Raw genomic sequence first — 22,516 nt, 5'->3', positions numbered from 1 at the left:
GCGGCACCATTGATCTATAATAAGAGAGACCCTTTCCTCTGCTTCCTTATAAATGGACTTCCTGTTTAAACAGTGGGCGGATTCAACACCTATAGGTTTATTTGTTGATATTTATGTCATGCAAAGTCTTCATACACTTCATTCAGCCTATAAATTAAGATTCTATCTAGTAAAAGTGCAGTTACATTTTTTATTTAACGATTAGATTTAATTAGGTGATGTTTAGCAGTGTAACCAGGAGGGGGCAGTGTGACACAACAACCAGGTTTGGCAGAAGGACTCCAGACCAGTGGTCCCTGGGGGTGGTGCAGCTGGTCCACAATTATTTTTAGATTGTAGTATTTTATTATTAAAAAATAATAGCAGTATGGAGTATTAATGGTATTATAAGCTATTTTACGTTCTTTTTCACAATGCAAATAGTTTATTATAATAATAATAACAATAATAATAATAATAGGCCTGTACCGACCTTGTTACATTCACATGTATTGATAGGATTTGACCATCAATATATTTGATGTGAAAAAAAATCAGCGACTCTGTGAATGGTTGTCGTCAAGAGCTTTTGACGGTGATTTGATGGTCTCCAGAATGGAAAAGGTTGGAAACCGCTGAGCTAGTCAGTCACATCTGTGTGGTAACATGATAGGAGATACTACTGGCAGTGCAGGCTTTTGCTCTGACCCTGCTCTAACACACCTGATTCTACTAATCAATCTAATCAGAACCTTGACTGGCAGAATGAGGTGTGTTAGAGCAGGGCTGAAGCAAAAGCCTGCAGACCCAGTAGCTCTCTGGGAGGAGGGTTGGTATCACCAAGATCACTTAGGTTCATACGGAATCAACTAGCTTTCTGATTGGTTTACCGGCCATCAACTAGCTTTCTGATTGGTTACCTCACATATAAAGCAAGTTTAATGCCATAAGCAGATTTCCTGTGTGGGTAGTGATGTTGTCAACTGTAATCTGATTGGATCTTGGTCACCCCTTTTATATTCTTTGGTGTGTGTAGTCAGTAGGCGTGAGTGGATGTGTTCATAGATGATGATAATGATGGGTGTTGAGAGGTGCCAAAATAAATGAACACAAAGAAGCCCCAAAATGCCAAAACCAACAGTGTGTCTGCATTAAGTCTCCTCGATGTATGGGGGGAGCACAGTGTCGTGTCTTTGGCATCATTAAAACTGAAGACATATTTATAACTCTCTGTAATTATTATTACGCGATTAACTGATTAATCGTGTAACTGTAATTAACTAGGAAGTCGGGGCACCAAGGAAAATATTCAGATTACAAAGTTATAATTTTCCTAATATAACTTTCAGATATTTTTAATATCTGATCAATTAGTCTTCTGATTAATGACGTATTCTTTACCTCGTCAGTCTCATTCCAAACGTCGTAAATTGTTGGTTATCTGCACGAACCCAGTCTTCACTATGAGTCATCCATACATCAATTGTCTTAAAAGTATTTATTTACTAACTAAGTAATTCACAGAAATGCATAACAAACAGTAGATATGTTTACAAAGAAATGCTAGAGGAATGTGCCCTAGTGGGCTAAACCGGAATGGCGGCTTGTTAGACAAAAGGGAGTGGGGGTCAGCTGAGAAGGCACTACAGAGTTGATAATTATAACAATTGAAATGCTAATCCTTTGCACATGAACGCTCACTCATTCAGGAACAATTGCAATCAATATATATCTCTCAAATTAACATCATTACATAGCATCCCATCATATCACAAATAGCTTTATCCTTATTCATTCATTTTATACAACCATTAGATGTAAGTCTCACAACTGAGGCTATTATATAAACAGCGCCATGGTAATGTGGCCATATTGTCTCTCATGAGTTTCACAAAATTGTACCAAACGGACCAGTTCGTAGCTGGATTCTTCACCAATCTTTTATACCTTCTCCAGAACATAGATGTCGTTCGGTTCTCCAGTTCTGTGAGGTGGAAGAACTCCTTTGTTCTCTATGAAACCCACTCTGTCTCTATACTGTGGCCATGAGGAGAGATTCTCCTCATGGGAATTTACGACCTCTTCTGACCACAGCAGCCTGGGTCAGGAGTATAGAGGTTGGGGGATGGTACATAGAAAAGGCTGGTGCAGAGGGAGGGGGGGTCAACTGTGCTCGCTGTACCCAAAGAGGGCAACGTCATGACACCAGATGTCCCATTTTGCTGACGACCCTCCCAGCTCCGCCCACCATCATCCTATTAAGGAAAACAAGAGCAAAGAGAAAGAATTCTGCAAAGTGGGAGGGTCGTCACAGTAACAGAGTGTGTGACAGAGTTTGTTGACTCCGTTACTGTCCATTCTAGCATTAGGTTGGTACCCCAACACTGTTACTATCCATTCTACCATTAGGTTGGTACCCCAACACTGTTACTATCCATTCTACCATTAGGTTGGTACTCCAACACTGTTGATCTGAAGCTCTGTGTAAAGACAGGGGTCCAGCTCCCCAAGAAGGTTGATCATCCTGGAACATGACTCAGTTCCTTTTCTCAACACCATGTCGATGATGTCACGTGCCTTCTCTGTCCTCTCAGCTATCACCTTCACGGACTCCATTTCCTCCTGGTTGATGACTGTGTGTTGCAGGAGTCCGTCCAGCAGTTCATTCAGGACAGCTCTTGACACTCGTTTCACAAACTTTGTCCGTACAGAATGCAGCTGCTGCTCTGCAGAACCAGTCAGACTGCTCTCAGCCGGACGCCCTGCCCCCGACACAGCACCTGAGAGAGTCAGGTTACAAAATAACTACATTTGTACATTTACATTTCAGTAATTTAGAAACAGACACTTTCCTCCTAAAATAACAAGTATTGAGAAAAATATATATTTTACAATAACGACCTGCATCAGTGAAAATATGACATTCACATTTAAGGCCGGTTTCACAGACATAGAAAAACAGTCTGGGTCATTCAGAACCAGGATAATCTACATTAACCTGTTAGGGCTAGGGGGCAGTATTTACACGGCCGGATAAAAAAACGTACCCGATTTAATCTGGTTATTACTACTGCCCAGAAACTAGAATATGCATATAATTATTGGCTTTGGATAGAAAACACCCTAAAGTTTCTAAAACTGTTTGAATGGTATCTGTGAGTATAACAGAACTCATATGGCAGGCAAAAACCTGAGAAAATTCTGTACAGGAAGTGCCCTGTCTGACCATTCCTTGGGCTTCTTGACTCTTTTTATTGAAAACTTAGGATCTTTGCTGTAACGTGACACTTCCTACGGCTCCCATAGGCTCTCAGAACCCGGGAAAAAGCTGAATGATGTCGAGGCAGCCCCTGGCTGAAAAACATTAGCGCCTTTGGTAAGTGGTCTATCAGAGGACAATGAGACTGAGGCGCGTGCACGAGGCAACCCCATGTTTTTATTTCCTCTCTCTTTGTACTAAAACACGGTTTCCCGGTCAGAATATTATCGCTTTTTTACGAGAAAAATGGCATAAAAATTGATTTTAAACAGCGGTTGACATGCTTCGAAGTACGTTAATGGAATATTTAGAATGTTTTTGTCACGAAACGCGTCGGGCGCTTCACCCTTCTTTACACTTCGGATAGTGTCTTGAACGCACGAACAAAACAGAGGATATTTTAACATAACTAACATTTGTTATTGAAGTAGAAGTCCTGGGAGTGCATTCTGACAAAGAACAGCAAAGGTAATAACATTTTTCTTATAGTAAATCTGACTTTGGTGAGTGCCAAACTTGGTGGGTGTCTAAATAGCTAGCCCTGTGATGCCGGGCTATGTACTTAGAATATTGCAAAATGTGCTTTCACCGAAAAGCTATTTTAAAATCGGACATAGCGAGTGCATAGAGGAGTTCTGTATCTATAATTTTTAAAATAATTGTTATGTTTTTTGTGAACGTTTATTGTGAGTAATTTAGTAAATTCACCGGAAGTTTGCGGGGGGTATGCTAGTTCTGAACGTCACATACTAATGTAAAAAGCTGGTTTTTGATATAAATATGAACTTGATTGAACAAAACATGCATGTATTGTATAACATAATGTCCTAGGGTTGTCATCTGATGAAGATCATCAAAGGTTAGTTCTGCATTTAGCTGTGGTTTGGGTTTATGTGACATTATATGCTAGCTTGAAAAATGGGTGTCTGATTATTTCTGGCTGGGTACTCTGCTGACATAATCTAATGTTTTGCTTTCGTTGTAAAGCCTTTTTGAAATCGGACAGTGTGGTTAGATTAACGAGAGTCTTGTCTTTAAAATGGTGTAAAATAGTCATATGTTTGAGAAATTGAAGTAATAGCATTTCTAAGGTATTTGAATAACGCGCCACAGGATTCCACTGGCTGTTACGTAGGTGGGACGATTTCGTCCCACCTTCCCTAGAGTGGTTAAGTTCTGGAGGAGATGTCATTGGGTCATTCAGAACCAGGCTAATCTACATCAATTCCTGGAGGAGATGTCATTGGGTCATTCAGAACCAGGTTAATCTACATCAAGTCCTGGAGGAGATGTCATTGGGTCATTCAGAACCAGGCTAATCTACATCAAGTCCTGGAGGAGATGTCATTGTTCTTGAAAACAATCAGAACTAGTCCAGGTCCTATAATAAACCATGTTGACTGGCCCTCATGTCATTGGTTTGTATCTCTCATGTTTACTTACTAGTTGAATGGGTTTCAGTGATGTATTCATCTGAAAGAAACAACATGAGGTTATATCACTCTAAATAGCATCTGGTACAAAAGTACAAAGTGATAATTGACATGTGCTCCTACCTTTTGGTACATTTTCTTTCCATACTATCCTCTCATCATCACCGATTAACTCCATCTCAATCCCTGTAATTTTCATAACCGCCCTGAAAAAGCTTGGTGTGTTGTCTCTATGTATGAGCTGAATCTTCTGGAGAGAGTGAGAGAGAAAGAGTTTTAAAAAAACATTATTGGGTCTGGGAACCCACAACAAACAAAAACATGGTTAAACATCAATTAAAAACACAACACCAAATCTTCCTCCACAGTAACTCAACACAACAGCCTCTGAATACCCCATATACTCAAACAGATCAATGTTAACCATTTTGTAACAGGCAAACTCAACCCTCAGTCTGGCTGCCAACATCCCCTCCAGCATTCCCACCACGTCCACAGACCCCTGTCCTCGAATACTGTTCTTTCATGTCTTCCATGTTGTTAATTTAGCTGTCCCTGACACAAAGTTAAGAGAACTACAGCCCTTCTACTAAACCTGGACTTTGTCCTAAATATAAACATTTGGGAAGAGAAAACCTCTCCTAGAGCTGAGAACCAACCAGTGATCAGGTCAATCATCCCCACAACCTGGGACACTGTAAGAACAGATGTACCAGAGTTTCAGACTCAGAATGGACACCCCTCCCCAACATGACAAACTCTCCAAGTCTGCATAACAGACTCATAGAATGGAGTCAGGCCAGACAAAATCACCCCCCTCCAGCTTTAAGAGGAAAGGGTGCTTGTCTAAGCCCAAACAGCCTGCTCTCCTCATCACTGTGTAGACTGTATCCACCCAGCTAGAACCATCACTGTACAACAGTCTCTGGGCTGCTTGAAGCCAGAAAGCCATGATCCTAGAAGAGATGTCCACCAGGCCTTGTCCACCCTCGTGCAGTGGCAGGTACAGGGCTGCAGCTTTAATCCAATGTTGTCCCGACCAGAAGAAATGGACAGCTCTTGTATCAGGTGGCTGTAAAATCATTAGTCTGTGCCACAGGGTAGAGGTGGCTAGGTTATTATCTACCAGCACCCTTCCCCTATAAGACAGCTGGGGTACCACCCATTTCCACCTAGACAATCTGGAACACACCTTCACTACATCATCCCAGTTCTATTTCTGAACGACATCGGAGCCTAGAAAAAGTCTTCATCCCAATCGTGGATTGGACCCTATCTGAAGCTGACCTGCCCACAGTGAATCACTCCTTCCCCAATTAACTCTACCTGAGGAGGCCCCCTCACACACCTTTAGAGCGTTTGAGAGAACCTTAACATCCTCACCCCCTGTAATAAAAACTGTCACGTCATCTGCATACGCAGACAGTGCTATCGTGGGACCCTTCATAACCCCTGGCACAGAGAAACCAGTAAGCCTCGCTCTTAAAAAACAAAGCATTGGTTCAATTGCCAGACAATATAACTGTCCTGAAGTTGGGCATCCCTGCCTAATACCCCTATGGACAGGGATGGGGCAACTCAACCCAACCCCCCACCTTCATCATACATGAGGCCCCAGCATACAGTAAACTCATCCAAGACAAAAAAACATCCCCAAACCCAAAGGCTTTCATTGTTTTGAACAAGTACTGGTGGTCCACACAGTCAAAAGCCTTCTCCTGATCCAAAGAAAGTAAACCCACATTCACATCAGACAGTTTACAAACATCTAAAACATCTCTTATCAGAAACAAGTTCTCAACGATAGAGCGGTCAGGTACACAGTCAGACTGGTCCTTGTGGACCAACAGCCCCAGATATTCTTTCAACCTGTTTGAGAGACACTTAGATATCATTTTATATTCTGCACACAGCAATGCAACAGGTCACCAGTTTTTTTTTAAAGGGCCAAATCCCCCTTTTTGGCAACAATGAAAGCACAGCACGTTGACAGGATACAGGAAGAGAATCCTCATGAAAAGATTCACACCACTTCATAAAAATCCCCCCCAATAGACAGCTGGGGTAGCACCCCAGTGCTTATAGAACTCAGATGGTAAACCATCGATGCCAGGGGCTCCGGGGTCCCTCTGAGTGAGCAACTTCAATTCAATAGATTTGATGCCCTGTTCAAGGACCCTGATAGTCTCTTTAACTTCAATACTAGACAGAGCAGTACACTGTTGACAAGACACACATATTTGGGCCTTCCCAACCTCCCACCATTGTCTCAAGGATTCAAAATTCTAATTAATAACCCTCAATTTTTCCCAGAACAACGAAAACTTTCCCCAAAACATGACGTCATGTAATATCTTCACATTAAAATACCAATATGGTGATGACCTTAATAACAGGACAAGTGAATATCAACAGTAACAATATGGTGATCAGAAAAACCATCAGGAGTAATGTCACCTTACAACCCTACTACAGTATAGCTCAGATACATATAACCTGTCTAACCTTGCTGCACCGACACCACCTTCATTAACTACTACAGTAGTGATCAGATACATACAACCTGTCTAACCTTGCTGCACTGACACCACCTTCATTAACTACTACAGTAGTGCTCAGATACATACAACCTGTCTAACCTTGCTGCACTGACACCACCTTCATTAACTACTACAGTAGTGCTCAGATACATACAACCTGTCTAACCTTGCTGCACCGACACCACCTTCATTAACTACTACAGTAGTGCTCAGATACATACAACCTGTCTAACCTTGCTGCACTGACACCAGCTTCATTAACTACTACAGTAGAGCTCAGATACATACAACCTGTCTATCCTTGCTGCACTGACACCACCTTCATTAACTACTACAGTAGTGATCAGATACATACAACCTGTCTAACCTTGCTGCACTGACACCACCTTCATTAACTACTACAGTAGAGCTCAGATACATACAACCTATCTAACCTTGCTGCACCGACACCACCTTCATTAACTACTACAGTAGTGATCAGATACATACAACCTGTCTAACCTTGCTGCACTGACACCACCTTCATTAACTTTTAATCATGTGTACTGCCTAACTTTTTCATTTCTTACTCTCCCCATATCAGAAAGCTCAAACTCAGTTAGTAGACCAGACAGACAAGTAGCTGACCGCAGGTGAGGTTCTTCAGCAGTGCGATCAACAGTAAAATCCATTGTACCATTCCAGTCTCCCCCTAAAACCATACACCCCTCTTGGTCACACTGTCTTAAGGTTTCCTTTATTTGATCAAATACAGCAATACGCTCTCTACCCTCATTAGGAGCAGAAACAATACAAAAAAAACATTGACCAATAAAACCCAACCCTTGACAATCTCTAGATACCACAGTCACCCTTAAGCCTGAGGAAAACTAAATTGCCGTCCCAGCACTGAAAGTAGTACTATGACTGAGTATATGCTGCCCCTCCCACCATATTCCCCAGTCAACCTCATTAGCTTCATCACTATGTATCTCCTGTTGAAAAACTATATTAAGCCTTTTCTGTTTTATTACTTCTAATACCCAGGCCAATTTAACAGATTTCCCCAAATCTGGTCCAGGAACCCATTTACCTCACCTAGATTGTGAATTGAGTCATCGCCAGCTGCTATCAGCTGAAATATCCATATCCTTCTTCTGATCCTCCTCAACTGAGGCCACAGACCCCTGACTTCCCTCTGCTACATCCATCTCAACACACCATTTAAAAAAAATGTTGAACCAGGAACAGATATAGCCCTTGGTTCTCTCCAGACACTGCCCTTGACCAGCACAAAAATATCCTGTGGTGTTCTGCATTAGCATCGAATAGCCCCCGTGATATGCAACTTTTCAGGGAAGTTAGGAACCAATATTCACAGGCAGTTAGGAAAGCTAAGGCTAGATTTTTCAAGCGGAAATGTTCATCCTGTAGCATAAACTCAAAAAAGTTCAGGGACACTAAAGTCCATGGAGAATAAGAGCACCTTCTCCCAGCTGCCTACTGCACTGAGGCTAGGAAACTCTGTCACCACCAATAAATCCACTATAATTGAGAATTTCAATAAGCATTTTTCTACGGCTGGCCATGCTTTCCACCTGGCTACCCCTACCTCGATCATCAGCCCTGCCCCCCCCCCCCCCCCTCCCCCCCAGAGCAAGTCGCCCAAGCCTCCCCATTTCTCCTTCACCCAAATCCAGATAGCTGATGTTCTGAAAGAGCTGCAAAATTGGGACCCGTACAAATCAGCCAGGCTAGACAATCTGGACCCTCTCTTTCTAAAATTATCTGCCGAAATTATTACCAGCCTGTTCAACCTCTTTTGTATCGTCTGAGATTCCCAAAGATTGGAAAGCTGCCGCGGTCATCCCCCTCTTCAAAGGGGGTGACACTCTAGACCCAAAATGTTATAGACCTATATCCATCCTGCCCTGCCTTTCTAAAGTCTTCGAAAGCCAAGTTAACAAACAGATTACCGGCCATTTCGAATCCCACCGTACCTTCTCCGCTATGCAATCTGGTTTTAGAGCTGGTCATGGGTGCACCTCAGCCACGCTCAAGGACCTAAATGATATCATAACCGCCATCGATAAGACATTACTGTGCAGCCATATTCATTGACCTGGCCAAGGCTTTCGACTCTGTCAATCACCACATCCTCATCGGCAGACTCAACAGCCTTGGTTTCTCAAATGATTGCCTCGCCTGGTTCACCAACTACTTCTCTGATAGAGTTCAGTGTGTCAAATCGGAGGGCCTGTTGTCCGGGCCTCTGACAGTCTCTATGGGGGTGCCACAGGCTTAAATTCTCAGGCCAACTCTCTTCTCTGTACACATCAATGATGTCCCTCTTGCTGCTGGTGATTCTCTGATCCACCTCTACGCAGACGACACCATTCTGTATACCTCTGGCCCTTTTGGACACTGTGTTAACTAACCTCCAGACGAGCTTCAATGCCATACAACTCTCCTTCCGTGGCCTCCAACTGCTCTTAAATACAAGTAAAACTAAATGCATGCTCTTCAACCGATCGCTGCCCGCACCTGCCCGCCCGTCCAGCATCACTACGCTGGACGGTTCTGACTTAGAATATGTGGGCAACTACAAATACCTAGGTGTCTGGTTAGACTGTAAACTCTCCTTCCAGACTCACATTAAGCATCTCCAATCCAAAGTTAAATCTAGAATTGGCTTCCTATTTCGCAACAAAACATCCTTCACTCATGCTGCCAAACATACCCTCATAAAACTGACCATCCTACCGATCCTTGACTTCGGTGATGTCATTTATAAAATAGCCTCCAACACTCTACTCAGCAAACTGGATGCAGTCTATAACAGTGCCATCCGTTTTGTCACCTACCCACCACTGCGACCTGTACGCTCTCGTTGGCTGGACCTCGCTTCATACTCGTCGCCAAACCCACTGGCTCCAGGTCATCTATAAGTCTCTGCTAGGTAAAGCCCTGCCTTATCTCAGCTCACTGGTCACCATAGCAGCACCCACCCGTAGCACGCGCTCCAGCAGGTATATCTCACTGGTCACCCCCAAAGCCAATTCTTCCTTTGGCCGCCTTTCCTTCCAGTTCTCTGCTGCCAATGACTGGAACGAACTGCAAGAATCACTGATGCTGGAGACTCATATCTCCCTCACTAGCTTTAAGCACCAGCTGTCAGAGCAGCTCACATATCACTGCACCTGTACATAGCCCATCTGTAAATAGCCTACCCAACACCTCATCCCCATACTGTATTTATTCATTTATCTTTCTCCTTTGCACCCCAGTATCTCCACTTGCATATTCATCTTATGCACATCTACCATTCCAGTGTTTAATTGCTATATTGTAATTATTTTGCCACTATGGCCTATTTATTGCCTTACCTCTCTTATCCTACCTCATTTGCACACTGTATATAGACTTTTTCTACTGTATTATTGACTGTATGTTTGTTTTATTCCATGTGTAACTCTGTGTTGTTGTATGTGTCGAACTGCTTTGCTTTATCTTGACCAGGTCGCAATTGTAAATGAGAACTTGTTCTCAACTAGCCTACCTGGTCAAATAAAGGTGAAATAAAAATAAAATAAAACCTCCCCACTTGTATCACATCACTAGTACCGGTCATCTCCTCCACTGACTGGTAGACTAGCCCCACCTGAACCCCATTACTAGTAGTGGACATCTCCTCCACTGACTGGTAGACTAGCCCCACCTGAACCCCCTCCTGTACCCCATTACTAGTAGTGGACATCTCCTCCACTACCTGGGAGACTAGCCCCACCTGAACCCCCTCCTGTACCCCATTACTAGTAGTGGACATCTCCTCCACTACCTGGGAGACTAGCCCCACCTGAACCCCCTCCTGTACCCCATTACTAGTAGTGGACATCTCCTCCACTGACTGGTAGACTAGCTCCACCTGAACCCCATCCTGTACCCCATTACTAGTAGTGGACATCTCCTCCACTACCTGGGAGACTAGCCCCACCTGAACCCCCTCCTGTACCCCATTACTAGTAGTGGACATCTCCTCCACTGACTGGTAGACTAGCTCCACCTGAACCCCATCCTGTACCCCATTACTAGTAGTGGACATCTCCTCCACTACCTGGGAGACTAGCCCCACCTGAACCCCCTCCTGTACCCCATTACTAGTAGCATAGAGATAGAGAGAGATGTGACAGAGAACGAGACAGAGATGTGACAGAGAGAGAGACAGAGAGAGAGAGATGTGACAGAGAGAGAGACAGAGAGATGTGACAGAGAGATGTAACTTAAATGTCAGATTCATGTTCTTATTCTACTGAAACTGTACCTGTGGATTGATGGAGGTAGAACAGGGAATGTTCAGTCTGAAGGAACTATTCAGTTTTAGGGACTGCTCTGGATTTGTGATGAGAATCCTTTTAGACCCTTCAGACATTTCCTGTTGTTTCACAGCCTGCGACACGAGGCATGGAATACCCAGCCAGTCAATGTATAGTCTAATTCAAACATTATTCAGAAAACTAGCAACACACTTATCTTCATTTAATGAGGGTCAACATAAACTGCACCACTGGTTAGTTAAGGTAATCTCTAAAATAATGGTCCCTCACCTGTATTTGGCCGCGGTTACTGGGGAACAGGTATAGGCGAGAAATTAATGTTTCCCTTTTCACTGTCAGATAGAGCATCAGCTCACAGTGGACATCTACTTTCCAAGAAAATATATATCTCAGTATAATAGAGAAAGCTGAGAACTTGGGATGGAGAATCTTAGCATGGAATCTGGTGACCTCATGCACTTCCTCTAAAGACACTCCATGTTCCTCTACATGAAGAATCTTCATCTTATTCCTCAGGGAAGGGTTAGTCCCTGAACAACACAATAAAAAGGAGGCAGAAAGACAAATATTGTATTATTCATCCAACTAAAACACAAAGAATATGCAGTACCAGATCACAGTAAACTCAAACTCCCAGAATAGCTCATTCATTCATTCAGGAAGTGAAACTCAGTTACATGGAAATGTCTTTCTGAATACTATTTCTATATGGTTTTACCTAAACAGACAAAGTGTGGCAGATGAACTTCCTCCAGTTCACCTAACTCCATAGTGATGTCCAGCAATGGACCACCTTGTGTGTACTGCATGTCTTTCAGAAGATGACTGTAGGGATCCCAGTTCCTGAAGTGATACTTCAGAATGACAAATCTCTCACACAGCCAGCGGAGCCCAGACACTGTGCACTCATAACTCCCTTTGGGTGTCCTGTGTCTGAGGGAAACAACAAGATATGGTAGAGAGGGTCAATGGTCAAATGGAGAGGTTGGATTAGAAGACTATTCCCAAAGGTAATGGGGAAATACACTAGCAAGTAGAATGAAATGTTAAAAGTAGTTATTTTACCTGAACATTGTCACTCCCTGGACAGTGGAAGTCAAGGGTTCAATCTGAAGCCAGTGTGTGGAGTCCTGAACAAGAGCAAGCATGTCAGTAATACATATGGGGCCAGCTTCCTGGACACAGATTGAGTCTAGTGCTGGATTTAAAGCATGCTCAATGGAAGTTTCAATATAAAGTTCTTTAAGGTCCAGGACTTGGCTTAATCTGTGTCCGGGAAACTGGCCCATTAATAAAAGTAACTAATCTAATGTATGTATTCAATGTTCCATGGAATGCTGGTGAATTATCAATTAAACTGTCTAATGACAAAATATGACAACATCTAAAATCCTGCATGCCTACAAGCAGAACACAGGACTGTCTATATCCCAGTATGAATGGTTGGTCAGTACACACCTGGCTTTGAGACTGTGTTAATATTACTAAAGCAGAACACAGGACTGTCTATATCCCAGTATGAATGGTTGGTCAGTACACACCTGGCTTTGAGACTGTGTTTATATTACTAAAGCAGAACACAGGTCTGTCTATATCCCAGTATGAATGGTTGGTCAGTACACACCTGGCTTTGAGACTGTGTTTATATTACTAAAGCAGAACACAGGACTGTCTATATCCCAGTATGAATGGTTGGTCAGTACACACCTGGCTTTGAGACTGTGTTTATATTACTAAAGCAGAACACAGGACTGTCTATATCCCAGTATGAATGGTTGGTCAGTACACACCTGGCTTTGAGACTGTGTTTATATTACTAAAGCAGAACACAGGACTGTCTATATCCCAGTATGAATGGTTGGTCAGTACACACCTGGCTTTGAGACTGTGTTTATATTACTAAAGCAGAACACAGGACTCTCTATATCCCAGTATGAATGGTTGGTCAGTACACACCTGGCTTTGAGACTGTGCCTGACTCCTGCAGGTATGTAAAAGTAAGAATTGACATTATGACTTACCTCAACATTGTCACAAGTCTTACAGCTCTGAGGAATCCCTGAAGTCAAAAGTAGTTGTTATTTAAAATTGACAATCTCATGGAATAATTAATTAATAATTATTAAATAGACTTTTAATAAAAATGAATATAAGTGAGCAACAGTCTCAGAATGTACACTCATTAGCATACCATAATCTGACATTAGTGTTATATTAATTAATGTTTGTGGAAGCAGGAAACAACATCGTTCTGGTCCATGTTTTGTAGATGTTGGGGGTCTGATTTCTGGTAGATCCTAGGATGAGAGCTTAAAGGTAGAGTCAGATAAATGATGACGTACAAGCAGCACCACAGATATTGTGATGAGCAAGATGCCTGACTTCTCTCACACACAGTATCTGCCCATGTGGAAGGGTTCTCTTCACTCTCTTACAGCGTGGTAACCACGGAAACAAAACAGTGGTCTAGCCTTGCGGTACAACGCTCTTAGTTGTTGTAGAAATTGACCCTCTAAACTGTTTGCTTTGTGCATCTACGTTATAATCGCTGACTCTACCTTTAAGTTTGTTTTGACAATAGATCATGATTGTGGATTGTGTTCTTTGTCTGGGACTCAACTATAATGAATGCTTTAAAAGTATTTTGATTTAACAAACAATTATCAGTTAACACTCACATTTCTCAGGTCCAGGCTTGATACAACTCTCTCCACCATGGTCTCTGGTGTCCTCAGGTCCAGGCTTGATCCAACTCTCTCCACCATGGTCTCTGGTGTCCTCAGGTCCAGGCTTGATCCAACTCTCTCCACCATGGTTTCCGGTGTCCTCAGGTCCAGGCTTGATCCAACTCTCTCCACCATGGTCTCTGGTGTTCTCAGGTCCAGGCTTGATCCAACTCTCTCCACCATGGTCTCCGGTGTCCTCAGGTCCAGGCTTGATACAACTCTCTCCACCATGGTCTCTGGTGTTCTCAGGTCCAGGCTTGATACAACTCTCTCCACCATGGTCTCCGGTGTCCTCAGGTCCAGGCTTGATACAACTCTCTCCACCATGGTCTCCGGTGTCCTCAGGTCCAGGCTTGATACAACTCTCTCCACCATGGTCTCTGGTGTCCTCAGGTCCAGGCTTGATCCAACTCTCTCCACCATGGTCTCTGGTGTTGGTAAAGCAGAAGGATAGACTGTTAGTAAACTAAATACAACTTATAAAGGCTTTATATAGCATACATACAGTCTTCATAACAATACAACAAGTGCATAAAGGGTGACAGAACAGCTCCCTATGTAGGGTGCATTGTGAAATGTGACATAACATACTATGTCAACTTCAAAATGTGGTCCTGTGTAGCTCAGTTGGAAGAGCATGGTGCTTGCAATGTTAGGGTTGTGGGTTCGATTCCCACCGGGGAAGAGCATGGTGCTTGCAATGTTAGGGTTGAGGGTTCGATTCCCACCGGGGAAGAGCATATGCTAAATTATGTAAATGTGACATAACCCTCTATGTCAACTTTGATCAAATCAATACTGATGGTGACATTACATGTGACATTGCATATCTTGAGGAAAGCCCCTAGAGATGTGAAGTCACCAGGTATCATCAGTTACATACCCCCCCTAGAGATGTGAAGTACATTTTACATTTTTGTTTTTTTTACATTTTAGTCATTTAGCAGACGCTCTTATCCAGAGCGACTTACAGTAGTGAATGCATACATTTCATACATTTTTTTTCCTGTGTTGGCCCCCCGTGGGAATCGAACCCACAACCCTGGCGTTGCAAACACCATGCTCTACCAACTGAGCTACAGAGAAGTCACCAGGTATCATGAGTTACATACCCCCCTAGAGATGTGAAGTCACCAGGTATCATGAGTTACACACACTCTACCCCCCTCAAAACACTGGACTGCGCTTGTGACACAAAATTGAGACTGACATGACAGTGAGGCTGTCCTATTCAACAGGTTCTGATGCCCTCTAGTGGTTAGAGAGATAATGACATTAGAGGAAACATCTAAATGAAAGCATTAAAACACACCACTACTACTAATCTAACTGTCTGTAGGTCCAACAGAACACATTAAAACACACCACTACTACTAATCTAACTGTCTGTAGGTCCAACAGAACACATTAAAACACACCACTACTACTAATCTAACTGTCTGTAGGTCCAACAGAACACATTAAAACACACCACTACTACTAATCTAACTGTCTGTAGGTCCAACAGAACACATTAAAACACACCACTACTACTAATCTAACTGTCTGTAGGTCCAACAGAACACATTAAAACACACCACTACTACTAATCTAACTGTCTGTAGGTCCAACAGAACACATTAAAACACACCACTACTACTAATCTAACTGTCTGTAGGTCCAACAGAACACATTAAAACACACCACTACTAATCTAACTGTAGGTCCAACAGAACACATTAAAACACACCACTACTACTAATCTAACTGTCTGTAGGTCCAACAGAACACATTAAAACACACCACTACTAATCTAACTGTCTGTAGGTCCAACAGAACACATTAAAACACACCACTACTACTAATCTAACTGTCTGTAGGTCCAACAGAACACATTAAAACACACCACTACTAATCTAACTGTCTGTAGGTCCAACAGAACACATTAAAACACACCACTACTACTAATCTAACTGTCTGTAGGTCCAACAGAACACATTAAAACACACCACTACTACTAATCTAACTGTCTGTAGGTCCAACAGAACACATTAAAACACACCACTACTACTAATCTAACTGTCTGTAGGTCCAACAGAACACATTAAAACACACCACTACTACTAATGTAACTGTCTGTAGGTCCAACAGAACACATGAAAACACACCACTACTAATGTAATTGTAGAAATGATTCCAGAGGAAAACAAATGATGAAACATTGCTATATGACTCACCTCTGAATGTGTTGGTCATCTATCTGACACAGGGTCACTGAGGTCTCTGAGAAGAAGGAAATCCCAAACCCAGGATAGAGGGGTTCAGTGAATGTGGTGTGTTCTGTGTAAAGGTGTGTCAGTGTACCAGAGGAGGACACACTATAGAAGGACAAAGTACCAGCTGGCCAGTCCAGATACACTCCAACTCTGTTAGAAACAGGACCAGAGATGGATCTACTGACTCCAGGATGGTAAAAGCAATAACCACTATGAGAGCAGAGTAAACACCAGGACTCCCTATTGCCTCCAATCCAACTGTCATCCTCCCATCCCTTCCTCTTCATTCCTTTGTACACCACACCAATGTCAGCCATGCTACCATCCCTCTCCACCTCCCAGTAATAACGAGATCCAGATAAGCCTTCTCTGCAGAGAACTTGGAGATGACTATCAAATCTGTCTGGATGGTCTTCATAATTCTGCTCCTCTTCCACACATGTCACCTTCCTGTTCCCCTCAGACAGTATCAGGTTTGGGTTTGCTGTATTTGGGTCCAGGGTGAGATGACAGGCATCTGTAGACAAAAGGAGAGTTTAATCAAACCACATCTTGATATAAAATGTTGTTTTGTAGATACAGAACAAGTATTGATTAGTTACTATAGTTCTGAATATGCAGTTAATTAGGATTGAAGAGACTTACATTTCTTCAGCCCTGATTTCAGCCTGCACTCTCCACCATGATCCACACTGTAGGAGAAACAGGTTATTGACTGACAAAGACCTAATAAAGCAGTCAACATTTAAAGCACATTGTTGTGTTCTGGTGCACTATCCAAGTTCATGACTAGAGACATACAGGTATTCTATCCTACCTACTGCATACAGAACAGAGTACAATTCATTACTAGAGACATACAGGTATTCTATCCTACCTAGTGCACACAGAACAGAGTACAATTCATTACTAGAGACATACAGGTATTCTATCCTACCTACTGCATACAGAACGGAGTACAATTCATTACTAGAGACATACAGGTATTCTATCCTACCTACTGCATACAGAACAGAGTACAATTCATTACTAGAGACATACAGGTATTCTATCCTACCTACTGCATACAGAACGGAGTACAATTCATTACTAGAGACATGTAGGTATTCTATCCTACCTACTGCATACAGAACAGAGTACAATTCATTACTAGAGACATACAGGTATTCTATCCTACCTACTGCATACAGAACAGAGTACAATTCATTATTAGAGACATACAGGTATTCTATCCTACCTACTGCATTCAGAACGGAGTACAGCTCCACCAGGATATCAGAGATGCAGAAGAAGAGTATTCATGTGGTGATGATGTATGCTGTGTTGGAGTGCTAAGCCTGCTGGATAAACTTCCCCTTAAATCTACCATCATGTCCTCATGTTACTGACCCTACTACACTACATATGACACAACCACTGCTCACACTATTAGGACATCTATTGTGACTTACTTCAGCTTCATCAGTTTATATGTGGGATCCACCAGAGCAGCTGAAAGCAGTCCCCCTGCAGAGTCTCCTGGGTGATTGTAGCTCAGGTCCAGCTCTTTCAGGTGGGAGGGGTTTGACCTCAGAGCTGAAGACAGAGCTGCACAGCCCTCCTCTGTGACCAGACAGCCAGACAGCCTACAGAGAGACACACAACAGCTGTCTAGGTTGATGTACTGGTGTCAATCATCTTGTAGGACACCAATACATTTGTCCATGACACAAACAATGTCATGAAACATCAGATTTTCAGAGTATTTGTTTTACTAAGCTCAGTACAGCTTCTACCCCCAAGCCATCAGACTGCTGAACAATTAGCCAAATGGCCACCTGGACTATTTACATTGACACCCCCCCTTTTGTTTTTACACTGCTGCTACTCGCTGTTTATTATTTATCACTTTACCCCCAAATTACCTCGACTAACCTGTACCCCCACACATTGACTAGGTACCGGTACCCCCTGTATATAGCCTCATTACTAACCTGTACCCCCACACATTGACTCGGTACCGGTACCCCCTGTATATAGCCTCATTACTAACCTGTACCCCCACACATTGACTAGGTACCAGTACCCCCTGTATATAGCCTCATTACTAACCTGTACCCCCACACATTGACTCGGTACCAGTACCCCCTGTATATAGCCTCATTACTAACCTGTACCCCCACACATTGACTAGGTACCAGTATCCCCTGTATATAGCCTCATTATTGTTATGTCATTTTATTGTTTTACTTTTTATTTCGTAAATATTGTCTTAACTATTTATTGAACTGCATTGTTGGTTAAGGGCTTGTAAGTAAGCATTTCACTGTAAGGTCTACACCTGTTGTATTCGGCGCATATGACAAATAAAATTGGATTTGAGTACCAACCTGACTGAAACAGCTGTACTTACCTCAGTGTGTGTAGTTTACAGTCTGGATCCTCCAGTCCAGCAGACAGCAGTGTAACTCAGCTCAGTACAGACCTGACTGAAACAGCTGTACTTACCTCAGTGTGTGTAGTTTACAGTCTGGATCCTCCAGTCCAGCAGACAGCAGTGTAACTCAGCTCAGTACAGACCTGACTGAAACAGCTGTACTTACCTCAGTGTGTGTAGTTTACAGTCTGGATCCTCCAGTCCAGCAGACAGCAGTGTAACTCAGCTCAGTACAGACCTGACTGAAACAGCTGTACTTACCCCAGTGTGTGTAGTTTACAGTCTGGATCCTCCAGTCCAGCAGACAGCAGTGTAACTCAGCTCAGTACCGACCTGACTGAAACAGCTGTACTTACCCCAGTGTGTGTAGTTTACAGTCTGGATCCTCCAGTCCAGCAGACAGCAGTGTAACTCAGCTCAGTACCAACCTGACTGAAACAGCTGTACTTACCCCAGTGTGTGTAGTTTACAGTCTGGATCCTCCAGTCCAGCAGACAGCAGTGTAACTCAGCTCAGTACCGACCTGACTGAAACAGCTGTACTTACCCCAGTGTGTGTAGTTTACAGTCTGGATCCTCCAGGCCAGCAGACAGCAGTGTAACTCAGCTCAGTACCGACCTGACTGAAACAGCTGTACTTACCCCAGTGTGTGTAGTTTACAGTCTGGATCCTCCAGTCCAGCAGACAGCAGTGTAACTCAGCTCAGTACAGACCTGACTGAAACAGCTGTACTTACCCCAGTGTGTGTAGTTTACAGTCTGGATCCTCCAGTCCAGCAGAGAGCAGTGTAACTCAGCTCAGTACTGACCTGACTGAAACAGCTGTACTTACCCCAGTGTGTGTAGTTTACAGTCTGGATCCTCCAGTCCAGCAGACAGCAGTGTAACTCAGCTCAGTACAGACCTGACTGAAACAGCTGTACTTACCCCAGTGTGTGTAGTTTACAGTCTGGATCCTCCAGTCCAGCAGACAGCAGTGTAACTCCTGAGTCCTGCAGATCATTGTCTCTCAGCTCCAGTTGTTTCAGTTGTGAGTTGGGTGAACTCAGGACTGAGGCCAGATGTGAACAGCAACCCTCTGTCAGACCACACTGACCTAGACTAGAGGGCAGAAGATCACATGATTAACACATGTTTAAAACATCCACATAATAACTAATACTGAAGATAGTAAGCTCACACTAGTGTCTGTATGTTGCAGAGTGGACTGGTTAGTCCAACACAGAGCAGCTCCACTCCTCTGTCTCCCAGGTCATTGTAGCTGAGGTCCAGTTCTCTCAGGGGGGAGTTTGGTGTCTGCAGAGCTGAGGCCAGAGTCTCACAGGATTTATATGTGACTTTACGGCCATTCAGTCTGCAGAGAGGAGATAATATGTTAGATATACAAATCCTTCATTATAATGATACTGTATACATCAACTCAATAACAGAACTTACAGTGCTCTCTTGCAGGTTTTCACTACCGGCAGCAACCTCTGATAACCTTCCTCTGATGTGTTGTATGTCTTCAGGTCAAACTCCTCCAGCACCTCCTCTGACATCAGTAACAGGTAGACCAGGGCTGAACATTGGTCAGGTTTTAGTCTTGTTTCTGAAAGAGTTCCTGATCGCAGGGAGGTCTGCATGTCTTCAACTAGAGAGTTGGCACCAAGTTCATTCAGACAGTGGAACAAGTTGATGATCCTTTCTGGTGAGGATTCCTTGTCGATCTTGTCTGAAAGGTACCTGACTGTTCTCTCCACTGTTTTCTTATTGCTCTGTGTTGTACTTCCTGTCTGTGTCAGAAGGCCTCGTAACAGATTCTGATTGGACTCCAGTGAGAGACCCAGAAGGAAGCGGAGGAACAGGTCCAGGTGTCCATTCTCACTCTTCAAAGCCTGGTCCACTGCTCTCCTGTGTAAGTCAGACAACCGGATTGACTCCTTCTCTTCATCACTAGTGGGGGAGAAAACATTTTCCTTCTTGTCCAGACATGATTCTAAAGCATGCACTGCTGCTAGAAACTCCTGAATGCTCAGATGCACAAAGCTGTAGACCTTCTCTTGGTACAGCCCAGATTCTTCTTTAAAGATCTCTGTACACAATGCTGAGTACTCTGATGCCTCTGTGACATCAAGGCCACACTCTCTCAGGTCCTCCTCATAGAAGATCAGGTTGCCCTTCTGCAGCTGTTGGAAAGCCAGCTTGGCCAGTTTCAGGATCATCTCTTTGTCTGACTGAGAAAGTTCCTTTGGGTTTGTTTCTGTGGCTTTGTTGTACTTCCTGTTCTTCACAATGATTTGGATGAGAATGAAGTGTGAGTACACCTGTGTCAGAGTTTTGGGGACTTCATCCTTCTCTGCCTCTTTCAGTATCATCTCAAGGACAGTGGCTGATATCCAACAGAAGACTGGTATGTGGCACATGATGTGGAGGCTCCTTGATGTCTTCATGTTTTTGATGATATCATTGGCCAGATTCTGATCTGTGATTTTCTTCCTGAAGTACTCCTCCTTCTGTGGATCATTGAACCCTCGTACCTCTGTCACCTGGTCAACACACTCAGGAGGGATCTGATTGGCTGCTGCAGGTCGTGTGGTTATCCAGAGGAGAGCAGAGGGAAGCAGATTCCCCTCGATGAGGTTTGTCAGTAGCACGTCCACTGAGGTTGGCTTCGTGACATCACAGCACTTCTCATCGTTTTTGAAGTCTAGAGGAAGTCGACACTCATCCAGACCATCAAAAATGAAAACAGTTTTGGTTTCACCATCTTCAATGCTGTCAATCTCTTTCAGCTCTGGGAAGTAGTGGGAAAGAAGTTGCATCAGACTGTATTGGTCCTTTTTCAGGTTCAGATCACGGAAAGGAAGAGGAAACATGAAATGAACGTCCTGATTTGCTTTCCCCTCTGCCCAGTCAAGGAGGAACTTCTGCACAGAGACTGTTTTTCCAATGCCAGCGATTCCTTTTGTCAGCACAGTTCTGATAGGTTTGTCTTGTCCAGGTAAAGGCTTGAAGATGTCGTTGCATTTGATTGGTGTCTCTTGTGTGGTTTGTTTCTTGGATGCCATCTCTATCTGTCTAACCTCATGTTCATTATTGAGCCCTCCACTTCCACCCTCTGTGATGTAGAGCTCTGTGTAGATGTCCTTTAACAGACTTTGGTTTCCATGGTGTCCAATTCCTTCAGATATGTGTTGATACTTGTGTTTCAGTTTAGCCTTAATGTCTTGTTGGACTGTCAGCAGAGTTTGACCTGTAGGAAAACAATGAGAGTTGGGACTCATCAGTTAGTGTGTGTGTGTGTGTGTGTGTGTGTGTGTGTGTGTGTGTGTGTGTGTGTGTGTGTGTGTGTGTGTGTGTGTGTGTGTGTGTGTGTGTGTGTGTGTGTGTGTGTGTGTGTGTGTGTGTGTGTGTGTGTGTGTGTGTGTGTGTGTGTACCTTACTTTGTGATATTGTATGAAACACAGTCTTACTTCTGCTGACCAGAAGGTTGTATGTGATCTTTAATACATCCTCACTGTCCAAACTCTCCACTTCCTTATTGTCATCTGGTAATGGTTCCTGGCTGAAAGCAGGTGGCTGATCACTCTTTATTGATAGCAGGCTGGTTGTAG

The 22,516-nt window shown here is 43.3% G+C and overlaps 1 protein-coding gene across 1 annotated transcript; it reads right to left on the bottom strand.

The window, feature by feature from the left end:
• Window positions 1–1,462: 1,462 nt before the first annotated feature.
• On the bottom strand, window positions 1,463–22,186 carry LOC106592594 (uncharacterized). The gene is made up of 15 exons (XM_082973913.1): window positions 20,358–22,186; window positions 20,101–20,274; window positions 19,848–20,021; window positions 17,957–18,130; window positions 17,151–17,197; window positions 16,467–17,022; window positions 14,203–14,678; window positions 13,546–13,583; window positions 12,590–12,654; window positions 12,243–12,457; window positions 11,795–12,054; window positions 11,512–11,637; window positions 4,795–4,921; window positions 4,682–4,711; window positions 1,463–2,759 (listed from the first exon to the last, which is right to left on the bottom strand). Exons 1-15 carry the CDS (start codon window positions 22,184–22,186, stop codon window positions 2,425–2,427), a joined length of 4,626 nt encoding a protein of 1,541 aa, XP_082830039.1. The 3' UTR covers window positions 1,463–2,424.
• Between the last annotated feature and the right edge of the window lie 330 nt (window positions 22,187–22,516).

Source organism: Salmo salar, chromosome 04 (genome assembly GCF_965601325.2).
Source record: "Salmo salar chromosome 04, fSalSal1, whole genome shotgun sequence".
NCBI classification, from domain to species: domain Eukaryota; kingdom Metazoa; phylum Chordata; class Actinopteri; order Salmoniformes; family Salmonidae; genus Salmo; species Salmo salar.
This window is presented reverse-complemented; position numbering and strand designations above follow the sequence as displayed.